This window comes from Eubalaena glacialis, chromosome 3 (assembly GCF_028564815.1).
Source record: "Eubalaena glacialis isolate mEubGla1 chromosome 3, mEubGla1.1.hap2.+ XY, whole genome shotgun sequence".
NCBI classification, from domain to species: Eukaryota; Metazoa; Chordata; class Mammalia; order Artiodactyla; family Balaenidae; genus Eubalaena; species Eubalaena glacialis.
The window spans coordinates 119,070,047-119,096,791 of NC_083718.1; the positions used below are offsets into that span (position 1 = coordinate 119,070,047).

The 26,745-nt window shown below is 39.0% G+C and overlaps 1 protein-coding gene across 1 annotated transcript in view; it reads right to left on the minus strand.

Annotated features, from left to right (window-relative positions):
• Positions 1-14,987, minus strand: part of CLCA2 (chloride channel accessory 2) — a 36,664-nt gene extending 21,677 nt beyond the window's left edge. The window contains 7 exon segments of the mRNA XM_061186374.1: positions 493-723; positions 4,121-4,348; positions 6,825-6,984; positions 7,994-8,102; positions 10,773-10,923; positions 13,788-13,925; positions 14,802-14,987. Coding sequence (XP_061042357.1) covers positions 493-723; positions 4,121-4,348; positions 6,825-6,984; positions 7,994-8,102; positions 10,773-10,923; positions 13,788-13,925; positions 14,802-14,987 — 1,203 coding nt within the window.
• Between the last annotated feature and the right edge of the window lie 11,758 nt (positions 14,988-26,745).

Genomic DNA, 26,745 nt, shown 5'->3' on the forward strand with positions numbered 1-26,745 from the left:
AATGTCAAATCCAAACTTATGCTGATTTAGATGAACTCCGTTATTCTTGAAACATACCTCTGACCTTAACTGATATTCATATGCTTGAGGTCTAGTATGACTATAGGCAGGAGGCCAGACATGCTGATTTTGATTGGAAAACTCAAGGGTAACAACGGCCACAGATGCAACAGTCCCAGATGAATAGGGACAGTGTTTGTTAGAAATTTTTCTAATGATGCTGAAGTCCCCCAGCCTCGATCATTGTATTCATTTATTTACTCATTCCTTCAACAAATTTTTCTTAAGCAACTATTACATGCCCTTTACTAGGCACAGGGGATTCAGTGGTGAGAAAGTTGTGGTCCCTGACCTTAAAGATAATCCATCATTACTTTCCTATACTTGAGACTCATGACCATATTGTAACAGATTGCCCCAAATCAGAAGCAACCTCAGATACAAAGTGAGGGAAAAGAAAGTGATGGTAAGGCTTGGGGTGCTCTACTGTACCTCAAATCCCTTCTTCAGCCCTGAGCAGATGCTGGTTTCTGCTTCAGCTGACACAGTGGCAGGCAGATACGAAACCAACAGCTTTCGGTCATCGTCTTTGTTAATTTGGTGTAGCTGGGCTCTGATCGTCCCTTTGCTATTAAAACTAGCAATGCCCACAAAGGTATGAATTTCAACAATCTGCATCAAGTAAAATTCTGCTGCTTGTTGCAGTTGAAGGAGTCTGTCAGCCTATGTTGCAGAAAGGAAAAAGAAAAGGTAACAACATTTGGTTGGTAGAAAAAAGTATAACTAAGTAACTCAATTAGCAAATATCTCTGCTAATTCTTTAGAGATGTCAGACTGTGATTTTTTGAGTTGTAAAGATTGACACTATGCTAGAATATTGTTTGATTAATTGCAGACTCAAAAATGAATGCTTTTCGGGGTGGGGGGTGTGGTTTGGAACTCTGCCCCTAAGATGCTGTTCATGATTTACCATTCTGTAAGAACACATACATCCACCATTTCTCTCCTACTCGATTCAAAGATCTGTAGAACCAATAGAGACTTGGTTTGTAATTGCTTCTTTTAAAATTCATGCTGGGTAAGAGGAAACATTGCAAAGATCTTATGGTAGAGAGGAACAGCAGTCAGGCATCTATCCTGGCACTACTCTCTGTTATCATGTTTATCTTAGGCTGGGCATTCCATCTGTAAAGTGAGGGTAATAATAATCTTTCTTACTTGCTAAAATAGAATTACCGTGAGGATCAACTGAGATATGTATATGACAATAGTTACACCTTGAGTAAGTATAAAATAATGTTAGTGACCACGTTTGGGCAGGTGATACTAGTGATGAATTCATTAGGGTCACTTGTTTTGAAGGCTGTGGGAGCAGCAAGCTGAGCTTCAATGACCACCTGTTCAGTGATGATTGTGGTCTCTATCTCCAACCCAGACATCTCCCTTAACATCTGGACCTGCATTTCACACTGCTTAGGAAACGCCACCAATTTAACCTCTCACAGGTATCTCAAACTCTATACACTTTGAATTCATTGCCCCCCTTCCCAAATATTGTTTCTCTTACAATATTGAGAGGTAAATTGGTAGAGTGGATAAAACAAGGACTTTGAATCCTGCCTTCAACTTTTACTAGTAATGTGACCATAGAGAAATTACTTATCTCTTTTAGCTTCAGTTTTCTCATCTGCAAAATGGGTACATAGTAAGTACTTAGTAAATACTAAGTATTGCTAACATCATGGTCATGACCTCTACTCCTAACTAGTGAAGCCAGAAACCTGGAACTCTCTTTTATTACTCCTGTCTTACCAGCCTCCGTATCCTTGAACAGGTCATATCAATACGTCTTAAATTTCTCTCAAATTCATACCATCATTCATTTCATCATTCATTTTCATCTTATCTGTCATTTTTCTAGCCCAAGCCAGTGTTAGTTATATCCATACCAATTGATGTACTTCCCCTGAAAAAATTCTACTAATTTTGCCTCTCAGCCACCTGCATACACTATTCTCTTCACTGGAATGCCTCCCCTCACCTCACCCAACTGGCAAATATCTATTTATGCTTCAAGACTCAACTCCAAGTTCATCCTCTCAGTGAAGTCTTCCTCAATCACTCTCCTATAACCCAGATGCTGCCAATGCCTCCACAGCAATTCATACCTCTGTGGAGCCTTGTCACATTGTATTGTGTTTATTCACATGTGTGTGTTGTCTCCCTCATCAGATTGTGAGCATTTCAAAGCAGACTCTATTCTGTCATCTCTGTATCCCCCAAGCCAGCACGGTATAGGCACCTGATAAATGAATGGATGGTCGTGATGGTTCAGTGACACTATTGGCAGGAAAAGGGAGAGAAGTTTTCTTTGCCATGAGCTTGCTACTTTAGGCTTATTTCTCTTCTACTTCTCTCAGGTCTTCTTTCAAGTACAACTATCTTTCCCTTTCACTCCATCTGTTCTTTCTCAACAGAGGCAGATAGTCAATATAAATTGCTCTGAGATCATATTTGAAGATCATACCCTAGTCAACTGCAGGTAGGCAAGATTACAAAATTATCTAGATGCTGAATGTATTAGTGGTATTCCTCATATTTTAGAGACAAGCCAAAAAAGGCAAATTTTCCAGGACTACTGATCCAGAGAATACAAGAGGATAAACTCTCCCTTAGGACAAGTACTATAATAAAATAACAGTTGCCACTTATAAACCAAAAACTTCATATTCAGTATCTCATTTTCCCTTTCAACAACACTGTGAAGTAGTTAGTGGTCCCCTGGTAAAAGTTTAAAAACTGGCTTTCTGGTAAAAAGAGAGAGAGGGAGAACCCTGGATTTGTTGCAATTTCTATGGGGTAAATATTCTCACTGTGGCTGATTTAAGCTGTCAACCTGACATCGCTGAGTGCAAAGTTGGGAAGAGAGATGTAGGAGCAGACTCATAGAGATGATAGACCAGAAATAACCTCAGGAGCCTCGATCTGGGATCAGAAGACATTTTCTATAAAGGATCTGATAGTAAATATTTTAGGCTTGGTGGGACATATATTTTGTCTTTTGCAACTACTCAGCTCTGCCATTTTAGTACTGAAGCAGCCATAGATAATATGTAAACAAATGAGCGTTGCTCTCTCCCAATAAAATTTCACTTATGGATGCTAAAATTTGAATTTCATATAATTTTCATGTGTCCTGAAATTTTATTATTCTCTTGATTTTTTTTCTAAACCCATTCTTAATTTGCAGGCTATGCAAAAGCAGGTAGTTACTGACTCTGGGCATAGATAATAGTAAGAATAGTAGAAAAATAATTAGGAAGTAATGAGTTTTGAGCATTTATTATGCTTATTTCAATATATTTTATTTAATTATAACTCTACATAGTTTATTTTTTAATAATGGCTATATTTACAACTGGCTTGCAAATTTCCTGAAAATTTAACAATTGACTCCTGTGAGCCAGTATGAACTGGCTCTGTCACAACAATGAAATAGGTATTGTTATCTCTGTTTTACAGATGAGAAAACTGAGCTTCAGAGAGGTTATTTGCTCTTGATTACACAGACAGTAAATGAAGGAGCCAGGACTTAAAGCACATCTGCCTGATTCCAAAGACTAAACCTCTAATTACTGTCTAAGAATTCTGGAGCTTTGGAGAATGGGTTTCTGGAAGGCTGCCAGATTGCCAGATGAGTGAGATATGTTTCTCTGTACACAATGACATAGAAAATACACACATAATGGATATGCACACTCACTGAAAACTCAGTCTATTGCCTGGGCCATGGTTGTTTACCAGTGAGTGTAATGTGGTCAGAAAGGAGCCTTCCGCTACATGTCAGAGTTTTGGAAAGGGTTTTGGTTGGAAAAGGTTGCAATTAGTAGCAATAATGAGGGCTGGGAATTACCTGTGGATTTCATTTATCTGCATTATCTCAATTTCTGGGCCACATTCTAAATTTGTTTCTCTCATCCCCAAGAAGAGATGATGCCCATGACTATTCCAAACGTTTGGCCTCACCCTTCCCTTCCCTTACCCTCTGAAAAGAAAAAGAATTAAAAACTGATAGAAAAAAGTGATGAATGGTTTACAACTATTTTGGTTCAAATGTTACCTTTGCCATCTTGCTGGACACATCCAGCACTAAACAGACCACTTTGTCCCCAGCCTGTACAAGAGAGAACGTGGGAGGAGGCGGAAGCTCAGTCCCTTTCATGGGAAAACTGTTATTAAAGTCGTCAGAGTCTGTGATTACATCCCACGTACTTCTGAGGCTGCACATTTGGTTCTGCAGGTTTGGAGCCTCTTGGGTGTGGGTACTTGCATTGCAGAATTCAACCACCTCGAAAAAGAATAAAATAAAAATACTCAGAAAATAATCAGAAAATAAAAGTACTCCTCTCATACTAGACATACTTCTCATTCTCAAACAACTAAAGGTAAGAGGAAAGGTGAGCTGAAACATGAGAAATCAGAAGTGCTACAGCTATGTCCTTCTTTACTTCAAGAATGCCATTGAATTTACAGATAAACCTTGGCACCCTTTGCTTGAAACTCTGGCACCCATGTGGTAACTGAGGTCAACCTCTATTAAAGTTTATTTGCGCTTAGGTAAGAGAGAGTAGACCGTGTATAAATATCTTAGGCTTTAAAAAAATAAAACAAACTCTCACCTTCCTTAGCATGACAATGTGTTAAAGAAAACACCCCAGGAGATGTTATCTTGATCAGTCTACTCCTTGGAATAATATTTAATAACCACTGCACCTTTATCTATTGATTAACCTATAATAAACCTATATTGAGCTAGTTCAAATATTGACCTCTGTAAGACTAGGATAAGGAGAAAAACAACTTAAATCTACTTCCTCATCTTTCTCCCCATTTGGAGATATAGCCATAATTCATACAATAATACTAAACCTAGGCAACACCTCTTTTAAAGGCATGATTTGCATTGCAAAGTAATGTGTTAGATATCTACTTCCCAGTGGCTATATTCCTACGAACAGTAGATGCTTCCTGCTAACAGAGCTATGGAAGCTTAGAGGTAAAAGAAATCTTACAGATTCTCTAGCCCCAACTCTAATTTCTTAGAAAAGGAAGCTGAAGCTTCAAAAAGTTAATAATAGCATAAGAACATGAGTTTCTTAGTAGGATGGGGAGACATGATAGAACCTGTTTTGTTGTTGTTTGTATGTTTGTTTTTAACTCTTTTCTTTATATTTCATGACTATGGTTAGGAGATGGTAAAAGTTTGCTGACTGGATATTAATGAGTAGGTGTTTCAAATGACCACAAAGATTGTACCTAGCCACAAACAATGTGGATGAAATAACATGGAATTAGCTTGGCTTCAGATATTAAAGCTGTAAATTAAATTAAAACCATAATGAATTGGACAAGAAATATGAAAAAGCACCTTAAAGTTACAGAATGACTCTTAGCCTTGACTAAAACCAGACTGAAGGAAAAAAATTATCTAAAAAAAGAATGTGTCAATCCAAGGAACATTGGGTTAGTCATAGAAACAGAAAACTTCACAGAGACACTGCCCACAGTGTTCCCAGCTCAATGGAGAGGACGTGACCCACAGATGTGATGAAGTTGGAAAAATGTATCAGGTTATGAAGGCTGATGTGACTAAATCTCTGCATCTCCTAACTCCCTCCTTTCTGATTCCACACTCTCAAAATAGGCCTCTGGGTAGAATTTGGCTGTTCCATGCTGCTTCTGTCAGAGAGAAAATGAACTGGCTAGAGAACGCGGTGTCAGATCTCCATGACAGAGTACTCTTTTTAAATAATTTTAAAAATGTGTTCTGGATTCCTACACAAGTCTCTTGTCAGTTAGCGTGGAATACTGACAAGATTGAGTTTCTGAACCTGCAAAGCTAAGGGTTAGTTGACTTCCCTTGGTAACACCTGACTTTTCTTTTTAAGTTCTAGAATATGCAAAACAAGGGAAAGAGAATTAGGGAATTCCATTAAAATAAGAGTGGTTTGCTACCTTAAATGAAGAAATATAATCATACGTTACATCCCTGTCATTAACCTGGTACACTTTCCTGTGAAAGGATATAGGAGCACTACCATATAAGCAATTTATTTTGAAGACTCCAGGTTTCCCCTCGTTAAATCACCTTCCCTGGAGAGCAAATAATCACTTTTCTAAAGGAAACAATTTTTACTGATCAGCTTTGACTGTCGAGGGGGGGGCGCTGAGTTTTTTTTTTTTAATCTGTAAAGTAAAAACTAGATGAACTCTAAGGTTCCCCAAGCTCTAAAACGTAGTGAATCTTTTTTCTTTTCTTTTTTTTTTGTTTTTTGACTGCATCGGGTCTTAGTTGTGGCCCGCGGGATCTTTCACTGCAGCACACAGGCTTCTCTTTCTCTAGTTGTGGCATGCAGGTTTTCTCTCTCTAGTTGTGGTGCGCGAGCTCCAGTGCACATGGGCTCTGTAGTTTGCAGCACATGGGCTCTCTAGTTGAGGCACGCGGGCTCAGTAGTTGTGGCACGCAGCCTTCTCATTGCGGTGGCTTCTCTTGTTGCGGAGCACGGACTCTAGGAGCGTGGGCTTCAGTAGTTGTGGCGCACAGGCTTAGTTGCCCCTCGGCATGTGGGATCTTAGTTCCCCTACCAGGGATTGAACCCTCCTCTCCTGCATTGGAAGGTGGATTCTTTACCACTGGACCACCAGGGAAGTCCCAAATGTAGTGAATCTTAATTGTCTTTTTGTTTAAATACTTAAAACATATCAGTCTATCTTGGGAAAAGATGGAATCTTGTAAGAGTTTGTTATTCTAAGGCCATACTTACAGAAGATAAACTTTGCATGAACATTATCGATGCAGTTGCATTTTGGGTGCTATTGTATATAAACATGCATCCTTCTTTGAAAATCTTGCTAATAACACAGTTTTCTTGGGGGCAAGGGCCTCTTTCACACAAGAAAATGCCTGTGATGTCAGATGAACACCTAAAATAGGAAGAGACATTGTGTCTGTTTTAGAAATACTTATGTTTCTTTCTTATTGACTCATAAAATAATTTGTTTCTAGGATCGTAGATTGCTAGATACACAGAAGACATTTTAAAAACTATTAAGAAAGGTCATTAATTTACAAATGCACTCCACTTGATTTTAAAGCATTTGATTTTGATAAGAGGCTCTGTATTGCCAAGGGCTTTACCAGCTAAACAGGGTCAAAGCAAAAGTCACCGAGAAATCAACATGAACTTTTGGAGGCCCGAGGAAGGGCATGAGTGGTGGTATCCTGAATCAGGGCTCCTTTGAGTTCATTGCCATTGGACATCAGAGGAAGAAGAGAATGAACATCTAATGATAATATTTAAAAGGATTCCTTCCTATATAAGCAGTCTCAAATGCTGTCAATGGGATAAAAAACCATCTAAATTTCGGGAGAAGAATCAGTCAATATCTACCAAAATTACAGCTAAAATTACCCTATGACCTGGTAATTCTTGGAAGCTATTCCATAGATATACAGATCTGCCTGCATATAATGGAAATAACTTATTTATAGCATTATGACTTGTAGTAATAACAAAATATGGTGAACAACTCATTTGTTCAACAATAAGGGACTGGTTGAAAAATTATGGTATATCCATACAATGGAACACTATTCAATTAAAAGAAAAAAGAGTGAGGAAAAATATATATTCATATTTATTTGAATTTTCCTGAAGAAACACAGAAAAAATAAATGAGAAACTAATAAAAATGGTGATCAGAGGGGGTGAAAGGGAACAGGGTGAAGACAGTGGTAGGAGTATGCTATATAAGAGTATAACTTTTTATATTGTTTTGGCATTTGACCACCTAAATATTAACCAATTTTTTTAAAAATCCAATAAAATTTTAAAACTGACAATTGTCAGTTAAGTTTTGCTGCCATTATAAACTCTATTTTAGAGTAAAAAAAATAAACAGTGAATTTTAAACATGCAAAAAACCCACTAACCTTGTTACTTCAATTTGATTTTGCCCATTTATGTAGAAAGGTTTCTCATTGTTATATTCATCAAACACACCCCAACGGAGATGAGCCCATTCATGAACAAACACTCTGCCTGTGGAAGAGAGAGTTTTTGTTTTGAGTTCCTAAAATTTCAGCAACAGACCTTGCTAATCAGTGAATACGTAACATCACCTGACTATATATACTCATTCCGAAGGGTTGACGTGCAATTCTTCCTTCCACTTTCCTCTTCCCCATCCCATTCCCATCTCCTTCTGCTTTACCCCCATCATCATAAAAGAGGCAGTGTGAAAATATGTTTAGTCCTGGAAGTGCAAACCAGTGATTCACCTGTTGCATATCTGTTTGAAATTAGTGAGGAGTCTCACATTCTCTCATTTCCCTAAGGAAGCTGCCTAAGGGTTTCTATTTAGTCTTATACATGCCTATAAGTTCAGGATTCTGGGAAAGGAAAAGAAGCATATGGACTGAATGTTCAATTCAATGGACTGAATGTGTATGTCCCCCCCAAATTCATATGTTGAAATCCTGACCCACAATGTGAAGGTGTTAGGAGGTGAGGCCTTGGGGAGTGATTATTAGATCATGAGGGTAGAGCCTTCATAAATGGCATGAGTGCCCTTATAAAAAGACCCCAGAGAGTTTCCTTCTTTCTGTCATGTGAGGACACAGTGAGAAGATGGCTGTCTATGAACCAGGAAGTGGGCCTTCACAGACACCAATTTGGCTGGTGCCTTGACCTTGGACTTCCAGTCCCCAGAACTGTGAGAAAGTTCTGTTGTACATAAGCCTCCCAGTCTACGATATTTTGTTATAGTAACCCAAATGGACTAAGACACCAAACCAGCAAATAAAGCTTTCCTATTCTTCAGTTTGTGTTATCCAGGCATGCCTGCCACTTTTTTTCCTGTAGATAATTCTCCTGTCTAGAGCAATGATTGAAACCCTGGGGCCAGGGAGGGAAGAAGGAGCAAAAAGGATCATAGAACCTCCTCACCAGCTTGGGTGATCCTTTCTCTTTCATTTTATTCCGGATTCTCCATGTTTATCTTCAACTCTTAGCTCATGAAAATCCTCATTGTCAGCATCAAATCCTTTATAAGGTTATCTCTACCTCTCTAAATCTTGTATTTTCTTCAATGTTCAGCTAAAAACTGACTTCTCCCCAATAGAAATTTTCCAGATTAACTCCCCTCCCCAAGTACACTTTTCTTTCCGAATTCTTTTAAGATCTGGGAACCCAGGAAATGTTTGCTGAGTTGACTCAGGCTGTGGCATATTATGCAAGTTTTGGACCTTGGAACATAGGAAGGGAGGGGAACAGTCTAAGCTGAAAGTGCTAAGGAAAAGTTTCTGCCTACTCTTGGAATTTAGAAGTGCTGGTGAAGTCATATATTTGTGCAGAGATTATCAGCACCTCAGAGTTACCAGGAAAAAAAGCCATTTCTATAAAGTTTTATAAAGTGTTTTATAAAGTGTGTTTTATAGAGTGTGTGGCTCCACTTCCTGCTAGTTATTCAGAGGATAATAAAATCTATTTAGATTTAAATGGGGGTAAAAGTGAAAACATCATTTGAAAGGCACTGCTGTACGTTAAAATCAAAAACAAAAAATTAAGAATTGGATAGTTAGCCATTGACCTACTCATTTTTTCTCACCACAGTTTCTTTCTCAGATCTCATCCACTAAATGCCAATCTCCAAACCTATGACGCTGGCTTCACTGTCAAACTCTAGTCATCCTTCTCCGGCCACAGGCTGGGTCTTTCCACCAGCATAGTCCACTTTCCTCACAGTCACTTGCCTAAATCCAGACTTGTGGATTTCCCCTTTAAACTGGTCCCTTCTATTTCTGCCAAAAACCTGGTGTGTTCCTTAATGCTGCCCACACACACACTCCTTGCCTTTCACTCTGAAGCAGTTCTGACCTCTGTTTCATACTTTTTCCCCTCTGGAATATCTCTCATTACTTCGAGTTGTTAGGATTAAACAAGATAACATTTGAAAAGCAAATAGCACAGCACTTGGCACATAGAAAATTCTCTTGTTCTTGTTACTCTCTTTCTTGTCCTTCCCATCTCACTGCCTTCAATCTTACTCAAGCCTCATGGCCTCATACCTGGACTTCTAGTTATTCTCCTGATATCCAGTTTCTCCCTCATTGATCTGAGGGAGTCAGATTATCCACACAGCCAGATTCAGCTTCTGAAAACCCTGCTTGGATGGTTTCACTCCTATGTTTATAAACCTTAAGTTGTGACTTGCTAATTTGGGCATTTGAGGCTCTCCATCACCTACCCTGTGTGCATTTCAGCATTTTCTCCTGCTACTCACTGCCCACAGTCTTTCTGCACCATAAGTGGGGTCTACTGTTCCCATCTCTCAAATATGCCCTGAATTCTTCTGCTGCCACGGTTTTATTCATACTCTTCCCACTCTTCTCTCCCTTCTTTCCATTTATCAAAATTATATTCAACCTTAAGATCCTCTTCTTTGTGAGGCCTTTTCTGACCACCTTTAGCTCAAAATGCTCTCCCTCTTCACTGAATTCTTATAGCATGCCCTGTCTGGGCCACTAATCTGGTGCTTAACCCTTTCTGGCTCACTTTGTCCCTAATCTTTTCATGGGCACGTGGCCTATCTCCTCGTCCCAATGGTAAGTCCTTGGCAAGTTTCAGGTTCTCTGAGTCCCTTTTAGCATTAAGCACAGAATACTGTAAATAGTGCTGTCCATTGTCTATTTCTTGATTGGTCAAACTTACCTCGTGATCCATAGCCAGCTGTTAAGTCATCATTTAGTAGAAAGTCAGGTGTGAAATGAATGTGTTTTCCCTCTTTTCCACACCCTCTGTATTGCAAGGTGTATGGATCATCTCCATGTGCCCCATACCAGTCAGTCACTATGACATTTGCCTAAATTAAAAGAAATGCCTTGTAATACTCTACATCTCGACTGTAATGTTGGTGACATAAATATCTACATTTGTTAAAACACTTTGAAGTGTACATTTAAGATATGTGTCCATTTTTCTGTATGGATTGTATCCCAATTTAAAAACAGATTAAAAAAATAAATGCCTTTAGATGGAGTTTAAAATGCATTCACAACTAAATATCAACAAAACTATCTGTCACTTTCAAAAGCGTATATATTTTAAAAGCTTATCAAATTTCCATGGAGCTTTATTACTTTCATTTGACCTTCCCATTTTCCAGATTAAAATTTTCTCAAAAGTCAACACTGTAAAATTCTGACATTATAAATCACGATAAAATGTAATTAAAAAGTTTGAAGAAATTTTAAGAGCATTTACACATCATTCAGAGCTGTACTGTAAAATGTTACAGCCTTTTGTGAACAACTTTCTGTGGGTTCTTTCATCAGTGCAAGACAATAGGATATGTTTCTTTTAAGCCTTGTCCTTTTATTCCCATAACCAATCAGATCAGCAAAACAATTATTCTACTGAAGTTATATTTCATACTGTACCCTGACCATTTCAATTACTATTTATAAAAGACAATATTTTAAGTCAGAAGCTAAAGTAAATATCTATTCAAATAACCATCTAGAGAACACAGTTTTATATACAACATTGTTCCTTTTATTTTGAGGAAGAAAGATAATATGTTGTCTCGAGACTTGCCCTTAGAAGTTAAGTATGTTGTTAATTTTTTTTTTAAAGTTGATTATGGAACAATAGATCTAATATGATCTTATAAATATATATATAACGATCACTATATGTACTACATGTGTACTGGTGTGTGTGTGTGTGTGTGTGGGTGGGTGGGTGTACACACCGCTGAGGAATAGTGGAAGGTAATATTTTCTTTTTATTGTCCATATTTCTACAGTCTTTTTGCAACAAGCATGAATTATTTTTATAATAATTAACATTTTTTTTAGAAAGATAAGAATTCAAGCCAAGGGCTTTGCAAGGCAACACCTGTGAAAAGGGCTACAGACATCATGCCCTTGAATATTCTTCACTTGGACAAAACCTCATTTCTATGTCTGGAAAGTTGTCCTTAAACAAAAAGGAAAGAGTACACTGCATAGGACAGAATACTCAGGCTGTTTGGGGTTATACACTACCTTACGGACCATAGTAATACAACTCTTATGTACTTTTTTCCTACCCCTCCCCCCCTCCCCTGCGTCCCACCTACATTAGACTGTAGATTCACAAGGAGGGGAACTATCTTGCTTTTCCTTGTGTCCTCTGCCATGCCTAGCATGGTTCCTGTATGTAATGATCATTTGCTAAGTGTTTGCTTGATTGACATTATGAGGTTAAAAGAATTGGTATCTAGCAGATATATGAACAGCCTTCAGTGACTCCCTTAATCTTTCTGTTCAGTCATTTTTTGCTTTAGTTATTTATTTCTCTCTTCTCCATTAGGATGAGGAGTAGCACCTGGTTTTGGTGTTGGTTATCTCCAAGACTTTTTGTCCCACTAAAGGCCAGATTGATTAATGACAACTATGTAAGGTAGCTAGAGACAGTATAGCTTAGAGCAAAGAGCATAGGTTTTGGAATCAAACAGGCATGAATTCAAATTGCTCTTTAACTTACCAGCTGTTTGACTTGGGATAAAATCCTTACCATATTTGAGCCTCAGTTTCCTAATTTGCGATAACAGCAACTAATTTTAGGTGTCTGAGAATTAAGCAATATATACAGAATGCCTAGCATTTAGTTGAAGTCTAATAAACAATAGCTCTGTTCCCAATTTATCCCTTCGTCTATCGCTCCTATCTCCATGCCCAAGCATCAAATGCTTTCACCTGGTCATGAATCAGATAGTTTTAAGGACCCCTTTAACTTCTTCAGGACACTGGGGTGCCTTCGAGATTGCTATATCATTCAATAACTTCAAAGGAGATCTAAGAATTAAAACAATCTTAGGAAAATTCATACCAAGTGACACAAATAAGGAACAGGGGAAACTACCACAGTCCCAGCCCTTCTACTTGAGCTGTAATTACAGATCTTGAACCCACTCCATTGCTGAAGCCCTGAGCTATATTCTCAGTGCCTCTGCTCCTGCCCTTTCTGGTAGCTGCTAGGACTCTTGCTCACAGTCATTTCAAACAGTCATTTGCCAAATTTATTTAACATTTATTTATAGCATGCATACCAGTATGTGCCAGACATTATCATGGGTGAGTAATTATAATCTACAGCTTATGAGAGTCCTTTGAAGGTTCTTTTTTTGGTTGGAAAAAAAAAGGTAGCCATGCCTCTCTTCCCTGCTTTCTGCCTTGCTTCTTATCAACATGCTCCTCAAACACAGTGTCCTGGACTGGGGCTAATGTGAAATTCTGCTAATCTGCACTCTTGCAGGACAAGAAAGTCATATTTTTATATGCATGGGTGGCTTAGGTTTCTGTCTGTACATGTATATTTACTGTCTCTGACAGGGTGGGAAATGAGGATAGTCATAACTGAAATTATTCCCTTTACAGCTCATACTCAGTAGAATAAAACTAGTTCTTGGTCCTTAACCAAAAATTTCAGAAAGGACTCTGTAAGTTACATAGTAAAGAGATCTTCTGAGAGGCCGCTTGGGCAATGGCATTTTGCTTATTTTTTACTCCATAATTTTCACTCATTTATTACATTTCCATACATTTTGCGCATAACAGTCTTTTCAATAATATTGTTTGTGTATTAATATTAATTTGTTTTTGTCTAAGTTCTCACTTTCAAAGTTTGAACACATTATATTTTTTTCTTGAGTTAAGCTCATTTAATGAAATCTTGAATTACCTTTTCATAAGATTCTTGTTTTACTTTGCTGTAATTATTAGCTTTCCATGTGGCAGGTATTAAAATCTTTATATTTCTGAAAAACACTCTTCTCTTGGTAGCATTGAATAGGTAATAAGAAGCTTCAGTTATCATTTCCTGTAACCAAGTAAAAGAAAAACTTATTTTATCACTTTTAAATTCTTAATATTTTGGTTTTCTGGTTATACTTGAATAAGCAGTAATAAAAATAATGAAGATATTTTGAAGGAGCCCATTTCTTTTAGAGACAGTATTAGATTTTTGGGAAAACCTAGGAGCAAAATAAATAAACTTCAAACGGTTATCTGGAAGAGATTTTAGGACACTAATTGTGCGTCTGGGTTTGCCTATATAATTTTCCAGATTTTGTGAAAGACTTTTAAGCTTTTACCGAACAAATCCTTTTCACATCACACCTTTCCAAGACCACACCTTATGACAATACTGATTTCACTAAAGCAATACCAAAGGGAGACTCAAGTAATGGAGCTATGGGCCTGCCTTACCATATCAAGGTGAAAATAGTCAACTGCTTTACAGAACATTCAGGTGAAAAGAAAGAATGTTGCTCTTTGGCACTCCATTCAAACTCTCTCTCTGTCTGAGAATTCCCATCCTCACGATGGAATCCAACAACATAATTTTAATAGGCACAATCATGCTTATTCATCAGTCAAACATCTGGTCTCTGTTGCCACAATGGATTATTTTTTAAGTTGCTACCCCAAAAACAGCGATGTAGTTAAACACAAAAGCTAAAATTAGTAGTAACCAACAACAACAAATAAAAGAGGGCTACATCAACAGTCTGTGAGCTGAGACTACACAGAATTAGGTGAACAAACTGGCTTGGCTGTTAATTATAATTTTTGTTGCTATTTTTGAGAAACATCGCTTTCCTTACTGCTCAAATACAAACCAGGCAACTCCTTAAAGAAGGCTACAGGTCTGTTCGAATAGGATAATGGTTTTGACTTCATACTTGCCACTTACCTTAATGTTTGGGATGAGGTTCTGATCCTCGGATACCTGAGGATTGATTGCAACAAGTAATCCATTATACCCATTTTCTTGAAGCTGCACTCCGGCTCCCAGGAATAGGAGCTCCGGACCTAGGACCACCAGGAGAGTCACAAACTTCAGGCTGCAAACAGGACCTGCACTGTCCCCATGGGTCATGTTGCAGAAAACCCTCTGGTTTACTCACACTGGTCCTGCTGGGGACATTGTGCCAAGCTGTCAATGGCGGAGCAGGTAGTTTCTTCCTGAACTTGGAAGGGCTTAGAGCTTGTGATGAAGGAGGTGCCTTCTTTGCAAAATCTGGGGTGGATCTATCGGAGACCTGTCTCTATAAGTCTTTTTTCTCTGGGCAATGCCACACTTGCCTGTTCTGTGGCTGAGCTTCCTCCTGAATCATGGTTGGGCAAGAAATCTTCCACCCCTTACTCATTTTATGTCTTCTCAAATGGAAATAAGACAAAAGGAGCTTAAAAGAGGGAAGCCTGGCTGGCTGGGCTGAAAATCAGAGAATCTGGGTTTTTCCATCCACTTTCAGTAGAAGCACAGAAATCTAGAAATCCTTGACAACCTCTTCCATCATTCAGAGCAATTCCTTCCCTACTCCACTCAAGTCATTTTTTGTTTGATGTAAGATTCCTTTGTCTGCTTATTTTGAAGATTTGGAAATCCATCCTGCAGCCCTGTCCCTGGGGCCTTGCATCAGGTAGTCTGGGAGAGCTCTCAGCTGATGGCTGGTGGGGGGAAGGGATCAGATATCCCCCAGGAAGGGCCAAGTGCCAGGAACTTGGATGCCTGTGCAGGCCACAGAGGCCTTTCCCTCTGTCCTTGCTGCCTTTTCTCTCTTGATCAAGGAAAAGGATGAATTTCTCTTTCAGCACCTCTCTCCTGAGAGCAAGGCTATGCCTCCGTCAATCTTCCACTTCCGGGCTTCCCTGGTGGTGCAGGGCCTGCCAGTGCAGGGGACACGTGTTCGATCCCTGGTCTGGGAAGATCCCACATGCCGCGGAGCAGCTAAGTCCGTGCGCCACAACTACTGAGCCTGCACTCTAGAGCCCATGAGCCACAACTACTGAAGCCCGCATGCCTAGAGTCCGTGCTCCGCAACAAGAGAAGCCACTGCAGTGAGAAGCCTGTGCACCGCAACGAAGAGTAGCCCTCGCTCACCACAATTAGAGAAAGCCCGCGTGCAGCAATGAAGACCCAATACAGCCAAAGATTAAAAAAAAAAAAAAAAGAAAAAAAACTTCCATTTCTCCAGTAACATCACAGGATCTGGAATATAGTCGGCCTCACAAATATTTTATGAGTGACTAATAATATTACCCAATAATTATATAATGCTTTAGAGCTTACAAATTAACCCACCTAAATGTCAATTCCCAGATACAGGTATAATTTTTTTATTTCTATTTTTCAATGAAGACACTGAGTCTGAGAAAGATTATGAAAATTAGCCAGTGGGGGAAAGTGCTAACTTTTATTGTGTGCTGGGTTTTATCCTTCCTATCTTATGGGTGACAAAACTAAGACTCAGAAAATATAAGTAACTTGTTCAAGGCTGTGTGTGTATTGTCACAGGGCTAGAATGAAACCAACTGATTCCAAGTTCCATTGTTTTTCAATGTATCGTGTCTCTCATGTTCTCAAGAAACTAGAAATGAAGTGTTAAGAGCTGAAATGTTGAGGGATATTGAAGGGAATTTTCCTCTTACTGTCCTTCTGTTTGGAACCTTTTCTCCCACTGCTTCTCACCTGTTTTCCTTCAAATTCCTGTTCTGTCCTGGAAGCCTGAGCTGAGCTCCCTACCTAGCTCAAATCCCTTCTTTCATGCTTTCAGTTCATCAGATACCTCTCCTTTGAAGCATGATCATGCCTACAATGTCACATTCATGTTGTGTAATTGGTTGTCTCCTTCACGCTGAAGGGCTTATGCGAGAAGGACCCTGTCTGTTTTTATCACTACCTCCTCAGCACCTAGATCAGTAAACACTCAATAAATATTTGTTGAATGAATGAATGAACAGAGTCAGAGAAGTAAATTAAAGGAGATTACGAAGAAGCCCTGGATTATAGTGTGAAAATGATCTCCCCATCTTTGAAAGTATCAGTTCTAGAAGGTATCTCTTCTGCTCTGGAGCAGTTTCCCTCTTGATCCCTCTTGAAGGAAGTTGCTTGGGTTTTGGTGTTCCCCTGGGGGTGTTGGAGAATAGAATATCGCTGGTCACCACGTGACTGCCAGAGTTGCTCATGCTACAGCTCAGAGGTCAACTTAGCTGTCTTGTCTTCTCGGGCTGATTCCCAGCCGTGGGTTTTTTCCCCTCGCTCATGCTGTGTCTACTGAGTGGAAGCTCCAAGGCGTGGCAACTCCAAAGGCTTTGCCTGGAACTGTGACTCATTGGACAGAACAATGCACTTTATTTTCAGCTGTCTTTGGCAGTTTATTTTCTTACGCTAATCTCTTGTGCTTTTAAGAAAAACATTCCCATCAGCAAAGCAATATACTAAAACATTAAACTCATAAGCCACACCAGGAGGGTAGCTTTTCACCACAATCAGGGATGTTTCTTCTTGCCACCGTGCACACTTATATAAGTTAACTGGCTGAGGGGGCCACTGAGGACTGACATCCAGCTCTCTCTCTACTTGTTCTTGTCAACAGTTACAATGGCTCCCTTAGAATGTGGGGTACAGAGTGCATGCAGCTTTATAAAGAACAGCCATAAGTGAACAATCTTGTCCAACTTCACTTGGGTTAAAACCTGAACAGGCACAGTCGGGCTTTGCTCACCCTGGGCTGAGAGTCCAGGCGTGACATCCATTCCTGTCTATCTACTTTTTGGTTCCTTGGTTCTGGAACCTAATCCCTGGGTCTGGCCACTTGGCTGGACTCCACCTGTCTCTACAGATTCCCGGTCACTGACCCATTTTTTCACTATGTCTTGGGAGTCATATTCACTCCTGAAAGCCCTTTCCTACCACCTCTGTTCTGACCTACCCTGAGAACCCTTTCTGCTCGCAGTAACCAGGCCTGGGGTCAGGCTAGCTGAGGATCTCTTCTTCCTGCCTTCTCTTCTGATCAGGCTGACCCTACAGGAGACAAAACTAAAAAGCTGACGAAAACTGACTTAACTAAATAACTTAAAGGCATTCCTGAGCAGAGTGTCCACTTCTGATAAAGTGTGAGACTTTGTCAAAAAACCCACCTTATCCTTTCGCTCAAAAAAACTCACTGCTTCTGTCTATAGATTTTATGATATCTGAGAAATGAAACATACGTAAAGTGAAGAAATATGGGAATACAATGTTCAAGCATTTATTTCAGTATTATATAAATTCTAGGAATCTGGTCTGTTTTTATCTGCTTTCAAGAAAATAAGAATTAATTCAATTTCAGTAATTGAAGAATGTAAAGCACATCTTTGTTCATTGTCTGAATCTGCAGTTCAACCTGAACCCAGAAGGCCTCTCTATTTTTTTTTTTCATGGAGTCTGTAGGTAGAGACCCAAAATCAAAGTGAGTTAAACATGCAGTTGGTGTCAGAGAATCAGGAGATTTGACATCTTGAGGAGTCCAAGAAAGTTTTGGATTATTTTCTTTCAGGCTTTTGTTTCAATTCATCAGCAAACCCATTTAGAAGAGGAAAGTATAATCCAGTGTGTGGCTTGGCTGCAAAGCTGATGGGCCACTTTAGTTTTGCAATGTTTATGAAATAAATCAAAATAGAAGGTGAAAAAGAATTGTAAAGACTAAGAATTTGAAAAGAACACGGAGCTTGCTAAGGACCCAGATGGCACATTTTATACCTCTCATCCCATTTTCTTTGTAGTTATACTCATTTTCAAGGCAAAGGAGTGAAGTAGATGGTGCAGATAGGGTCTGGGAAGTCATTTGTGTTTGGTGAGCCACCACCATGCCAAAGCATTGAGCGCTTACACTTCATTTCTAGTTTCTAGAATTCTCCCTCTGCAGTCTTTCACCTCCGGGATTTTGCTAATAAGCCTCCTCTCCACCCTCATGGTGGCAATAACAAAGATGACTTTGTGCACCAGAGAAACCTCCAAAACTTGCCAAAATGAATGGAAACAAGAACTACTTTGAATGATAAGCCAATAAAGAAAATGTGAGAAAGTTATGGAATATTCCTCATTTGCAAAAAATTCTATAAAATTGCATTCTATAAAATATTGTTCTATCTGTTATGAACCAGATAGTGTATAGTATCATGGTATGTATAAGGTATTATCATTATTACTATCATTATTTTTCCAGAGAAGAAAAAAAGAGAAAGCAGAAATGTAGGGGAAATGTTGTAAAGAGATGAAAATAACCAGAGAGACTCAGAGAACAAGAAACAGAATTAGAAGTATAAAATCTTGACTCTGTTTCCCTTTCTGTTTTCTTCCTGCTCTGATTCTGTCCTCAGTACCTCTCTGAGGCCCAGGGCTCTGCCAGATTCCCTGGCTTCCTCCATTCCCACAAACAGGGGGCAGCAGGTTTTTTGGTTTTCCTTCTCTCCTTATGCCGCTTCTCCTAGCCCCTTTAACCCCGCCAGCCCTGCAAAGAACAGGAAGCAACTCCAATTAGATCTGGCAACTGGGGGGATTAGGGCTCCCCCTTCTGTTTTTGGAGTGTAGGTACATGGGGCTCTGAATTCCCAGACAAAACTCTCAGCAAACAGAATTAGCCTGCACGGACCTCCTTCTAGACTACAGTAAAAGCTACTTAGAGTAGTGCTTTTCAAACTTAAATATCCCTAAGAATCACCTGTTCAAATGCAGATTCCGACTCTAGAGGTCAAGGTAAGGCCCATATTCTGCGCTCTTATCAAGCTCGCACGTGATGCTGAGGCTGCTGGTCTTTGAGCCACGCTTGGAGCAGTCTTTGTATCAGAAGAGCTCCGGAGGAATATCCGCGGATTTACTTCATGATTACAGCCTTCGCACTAGAAAAAGGCAGTCTATGTAGTCTTTAAATATATTTTTAAATTTTCTTATGGGAAAGGCCTGTGTTTTCTTCAGAACTCAGGAAAAAAAATATTGCATTAATTATGGATTTTATGGTGACACCATTGTTTATTCTTTGGAAAGAAACAACTACAGAGTACAGAGTTAAAAACAACAACAACAACACAGATAAGTGGGTTTTAGATTCTCGAAAGCCATAATCATCTCTCTATTATTAAAGCCCTTGCCTCAAATTCAATCTGTTTTCTTTTTGATCATTATGTGAGTCATGATAAGATTGTTTTAATGACCTCCGATAGATATCTAGCCTCAAGCAGTAACTCCCAAGAAGGTACCTTATTTAAACAAGGAACTGCTTCCTTAACTTTTATTTCTCTCTTTTTTCCCTTGCTCATTTATTCATTCATTCATTTATTCACTCAAAAATAAGATAGTATCACATATATCTCAATAAGCCTGTTGAAAACATAAAACTGTGTTTCTACTAGATGTCAGGCACTGTTCTAAGTGCTGGATGTAAAATGAATGAAATGGACCAAGTCCCTGTCTGCAGGGAGTTTACACTAGAGGAGAGAGAGAGACAACAAACAAATATAATGGGATATCTAGTGAAAGTGTTATGAAGAATAAGAAATCAGGTAAAGGGGAAGAGGCAATGAGAGAGGTTTGTTATTTTGTATCAGGTGGTGGGGAAAAGCCTCACAGGTAATATTGTCAGGAGTGAGGGAAGGAACCATTCGGCCACTTGAGAGAAGTAGTGCAGGCCGACAGATGGGCCAGTGGGAAGGCCCTGAGGCTGGAGGGCGCTTGGAGTGAAATGAACACAGGAGAGAGCAGTGAGAGATGCCGTGGACTGCAGGGAGCTGCGTCTAGAGCACAGATCACATAAGGCTTGCAACTGTAAAATTTAAGAAACAGAAACCTCAATTAAATAAAGTTTGGAGACCAGAAGGGGGAGTTCTCATGTCCTGAGATGATAGCTGAGCCCAACAGGAAAAAGAAAGACTGCTCTTCTTTTTATGAGGACTCAGCCAATGAAAAGCCATGGATTCTGGGTTTACTCTAACTTTCCCAACTTCCCTTTCCTCTCTACAAAGTCTCTCCTTCCCTTACTGTGGGGGACTTGCACATGACTCACCATGGTTGGAGATCCCAAGTTGTAATTCTCTGCCAATCCCAAATCAACCCATCTTTTTTGGAGAAATACCTGGCAGTCTATTTGGTGAACCAGAGCTCGTGGGAAAACTGGAGTTTACCCATGAACGGGGAAATCAGTGGTGGATGTGGAGGAGTGACGTGATCTGACTTTCACACGTTTTGTGAGGAGGCCAAAGGTGGAAGCAGCAGCCAGCAAGGGGGTTATTGCTGAATGCAGGTGAGATGGACAGAGCCCAGACAACAATTTTGGTTGTCTTCTTTTAGCCTTCCTTCAGCTTTCTAGGAGTCTCCTTTTCCCTCTTCATTGAATATTTTTGCTATGAAGGTAAAATAAAAGCCCTTCAGCTTATAAGCTTATCAAGAGAGGAATCAAGGAATACTTCATTGCCCAGAAGTGACGAGCATGATGCTAACTGCCAACAGAAGAGATAAAATGAGAAACAATGACATGAAAACAATCTGAGATCTGTAGTTACCTGTAGTTAAATGACATAAAAATATACTCCAAGTTTATAACATAAGGCTATGGTTCTTGATGCTTTGTCCATAAGTGCTCTGTAAATGGTAGCTATAGTTATTATTATCAATATAATTCTCAGTTACTATCAGCTGGAGTCCCCTTACTCCTCAGAGACCTACATGTAATTGGTTTTATCTATGTCAATTCCATGCCTTGTGGAAGATCAAGTCCACCTCCTAGACTTCTGCAACTGCTTGGACACTTGACTTTTTTTTTTAACATCTTTATTGGAGTATAATTGATTTACAATGCTGTGTTAGTTTCTGCTGTATAACAAAGTGAATCAGCTATACATATAAATACATCCCCACATCTCCTCCCTCTTGCATCTCCCTCCCACCGTCCCTATCCCACCCCTCTAGGAGGACACAAAGCACTGAGCTGATCTCCCTGTGCTATGCGGCTGCTTCCCACTAGCTATCTATTTTACGTTTGGTAGTGTATATATGTCCATGCCACTCTCTCACTTCGTCCCAGCTTACCCTTCCCCTCCCCGTGTCCTCAAGTCCATTCTCTACATCGACGTCTTTATTCCTGTCCTGCCCCTAGGTTCTTCAGAACCATTCTTTTTTTTTTTTTTAGATTCCGTATCTATGTGTTAGCATATGGTATTTGTTTTTCTCTTTCTGACTTACTTCACTCTGTAGGACAGACTCTAGGTCCATCCACATAACTACGAATAACTCAATTTCGTTTCTTTTTATGGCTGAGTAATATTCCATTGTATATATGTGCTACATCTTCTTTATCCATTCATCTGTCAATGGACACTTAGGTTGCTTCCATGTCCTGGCTATTGTAAATAGTGCTGCAGTGAACATTGTGGTACATGTCTTTTTTTTTTTTTTGGCTGTGTTGGGTCTTCGTTTCTGTGCGAGGGCTTTCTCTAGTTGCGGCAAGCGGGGCCACTCTTCATCGCGGTGCACGGGCCTCTCACTATCATGGCCTCTCTTGTTGTGGAGCACAGGCTCCAGACGCGCAGGCTCAGTAGTTGTGGCTCACAGGCCTAGTTGCTCCGCGGCATGTGGGATCTTCCCAGACCAGGGCTCGAACCCGTGTCCCCTGCATTGGCAGGCAGAGTCTCAACCACTGCGCCACCAGGGAAGCCCCCATGTCTCTTTTTGAATTATGGTTTTCTCTGGGTATATGCCCAATAGTGGGATTGCAGGGTCATATGATAGTTCTATTTTTAGTTTTTTAAGGAACCTCCATACTGTTCTCCAAAGTGGCTGTATCAATATACATTCCCACCAACAGTGCAAGAGGGTTCCCTTTTCTCCACACCCTCTCCAGCATTTGTTGTTTGTAGATTTTTTGATGATGGCCATTCTGACTGGTGTGAGGTGATACCTCATTGTAGTTTTGATTTGCATTTCTCTAATGATTAGTGATGTTGAGCATCCTTTCATGTGTTTGTTGGCAATCTGTATATTTCTTTGGAGAAGGGTCTATTTAGGTCTTCTGCCCATTTTTGGATTGGGTTGTTTGTTTTTTTGATATTGAGCTGCATGAGCTGCTTGTAAATTTGGAGATTAATCCTTTGTCAGTTGCTTTGTTTGCAAATATTTTCTCCCATTCAGAGGGTTGTCTTTTCATCTTGTTAATGGTTTCCTTTGCTGTGCAAAAGCTTTGAAGTTACATTAGGTCCCATTTGTTTATTTTTGTTTTTATTTCTATTTCTCCAGGAGGTGGGTCAAAAAGGATCTTGCTGTGATTTATGTCATAGAGTGTTCTGCCTATGTTTTCCTCTAAGAGTTTTATAGTGTCTGGCTGTACATTTAGGTCTTTAATCCATTTTGAGTTTATTTTTGTGTATGGTGTTAAGGAGTGTTCTAATTTCATTCTTTTACATTTAGCTGTCCAGTTTTCCCAGCACCACTTATTGAAGAGGCTGTCTTTTCTCCATTGTATGTTCTTGCCTCCTTTATGAAAAATAAGGTGACCGTATGTGCATGGGTTTATCTCTGGCCTTTCTATCCTGTTCCATTGATCTATATTTCTGTTTTTGTGCCAGTACCATACTGTCTTGATTACAGTAGCTTTGTAGTATAGTCTGAAGTCTGGGAGCCTGATTCCTCCAGCTCCGTTTTTCTTTCTCAAGATTGCTTTGGCTATTTGGGGTCTTTTGTGTTTCCATACAAATGGTGAAATTTTTTGTTCTAGTTCTGTGAAAAATGCCATTGTGGTTTGATAGGGATTGCATTGAATCTAGCTTGCTTTGGGTAACATAGTCATTTTCACAATGTTGATTCTTCCAATCCAAGAACATGGTATAGCTCTCCATCTGTTTGTATCATCTTTAATTTCTTTCATCAGTGTCTTATAGTTTTCTGCATACAGGTCTTTTGTCTCCTTAGGTAGGTTTATTCCTAGGTATTTTATGCTTTTTGTTGCAATGGTAAATGGGAGTGTTTTATTGATTTCTCTTTCAGATTTTTCATCATTAGTGTATAGAAATGCAAGAGATTTCTGTGCATTAATTTTGTATCCTGCTACTTTACCAAATTCATTGATTAGCTCTACTAGATTTCTGGTAGCATCTTTAGGACTCTGTATGTATAGTATCATGTCATCGGCAAACAGGGACAGCTATACTTCTTCTTTTCCAATTTGGATTCCTTTTATTTCTTTTTCTTTTCTGATTGCTGTGGCTAAAACTTCCAAAACTATGTTGAATAATAGTGGTGAGAGTGGGCAACCTAGTCTTGTTCCTGATCTTAGTGGAAATGGTTTCAGTTTTTCACCATTGAGAATGATGTTGGCTGTGGGTTTGTCATACATGGCCTTTATTATGTTGAGGTAAGTTCCCTCTATGCCTACTTTCTGGAGGGTTTTTATCATAAATGGTGTTGAATTTTTGTCAAAAGCTTTTTCCGCATCTATTGAGATGATCATATGGCTTTTTTCCTTCAATTTGTTAATATGGTTTATCACATTGATTGATTTACGTATATTGAAGAATCCTTGCATTCCTGGGGTAAACCCCACTTGATTATGGTGTATGATCCTTTTAATGTGTTGTTGGATTCTGTTTGCTAGTATTTTGTTGAGAATTTTTGCGTCTATGTTCATCAGTGATATTGGCCAGTAGTTTTCTTTCTTTGTGACATCTTTGTCTGGTTTTGGTATCAGGGTGATGGTGGCTCGTAGAATGAGTTTGGGAGTGTTCCTCCCTGTGCTATATTTTGGAAGAGTTTGAGAAGGATAGATGTTAGCTCTTCTCTAAATGTTTGATAGAATTCGCCTGTGAAGCCATCTGGTCCTGAGCTTTTGTTTGTTGGAAGATTTTTAATCACAGTCTCAATCTCAGTGCTTGTGATTGGTCTGTTTATATTTTCTATTTCTTCCTTGTTCAGTCTCGGAAGGTTGTGCATTTTAAGAATTTGTCCATTTCTTACAGGTTGTCCATTTTATTGGCATATAGTTGCTTGTAGTAATCTCTCATGATCCTTTGTATTTCTGCAGTGTCAGTTGTTACTTCTCCTTTTTCATGTCTAATTCTGTTGATTTGCATCTTCTTGCTTTTTTTCTTGATGCGTCTGGCTAATGGTTTACCAATTTTGTTTATCTTCTCAAAGAACCAGCTTTTAGTTTTATTGATCTTTGTTATTGTTTCCTTCATTTCTTTTTCATTTATTTCTGATCGGATCTTTATGATTTCTTTCCTTCTGCTAACATTGGGTTATTTTTGTTCTTCTTTCTCTAATTGCTTTAGGTGTAAGTTTAGGTTGTTTATTTGAGATGTTTCTTGTTTCTTGAGGTAGGATTGTATTGCTGTAAACTTCCCTGTTAGAACTGCTTTTGCTGTGTCCCATAGGTTTTGTGTCATCGTGTTTTTGTTGTCATTTGTTTCTAGGTATTTTTTGTTTTCCTCTTTGATTTCCTCAGTGATCTCTTGGTTATTTGGTAGTGTATTGTTTAGCCTCCAGGTGTTTGTATTTTTAACAGTTTTTTTCCTATAATTGATATCTAGACTTAGAGCGTTGTGGTCAGAAAGGATACTTGATACAATTGCAATTTTCTTAAATTTACCAAGGCTTGATTTGTGACCCAAGATATGATCTATCCTGGAGAATGTTCCATGAGCACTTGAGAAGAAAGTGTATTCTGTTGTTTTTGGATGGAATGTCCTATAAATATCAATTAAGTCCATCTTGTTTAATGTATCATTTAAAGCTTGTGTTTCCTTATTTATTTTCATTTTGGATGATCTGTCCATTGGTGAAAGTGGGGTGTTAAAGTCTCCTACAATGATTGTGTTACTGTCAATTTCCCTTTTATGGCTGTTAGCATTTGCCTTATGTATTGAGGTGCTCCTATGTTGGGTGCATAAATATTTACCATTGTTATATCTTCTTCTGGATTGATCCCTTGATCATTATGTAGTGTCCTTCTTTGTCTCTTGTAATAGTCTTTATTTTAAAGTCTATTTTGTCTGATATGAGAATTGCTACCCCAGCTCTCTTTTGATTTCCATTTGCATGGAATATCTTTTTCCATCCCCTCACTTTCAGTCTGTATGTGTCCCTAGGTCTGAAGTGGGTCTCTTGTAGACAGCATGTATACGGGATTTGTTTTTGTATCCATTCAGCCAGTTTATGGCTTTTGGTTGGAGCATTTAATCCATTTACATTTAAGGTAGTTATCGATATGTATGTTTCTATTACCATTTTCTTAATTGTTTTGAGTTTGTTACTGTATGTCTTTTCCTTCTTTTGTGTTTCCTGCCTAGAGAAGTTCCTTTAGCATTTGTTGTAAAGCTGGTTTGGTGGTGCTGAATTCTCTTAGCTTTTGCTTGTCTGTAAAGGCTTTAATTTCTCTATCAAATCTGAATGAGATCCTTGCTGGGTAGAGTAATCTTGGTTGTAGGTTTTTCCCTTTCATCACTTTAAATATGTCCTGCCACTCCCTCTGGCTTGCAGAGTTTCTGCTGAAAGATCAGCTGTTAACCTTATAGGGATTCCCTTGTGTGTTATTTGTTGATTTTCCTTTGTTGCTTTTAATATTTTTTCTTTGTATTTAATTTATGATAGTTTGATTAATATGTGTCTTGGTGTGTTTCACCTTGGATTTATCCTATATGGGACTCTCTGCACTTCCTGGACTTGCTTGACTATTTCCTTTCCCATATTAGGGAAGATTTCAACTATAATCTCTTCAAATATTTTCTCAGTCCCTTTCTTTTTCTCTTCTACTTCTGGGACCCCTATAATTCAAATGTTGGTGCATTTAATGTTGTCCCAGAGGTCTCTGAGACTGTCCTCAATTCTTTTC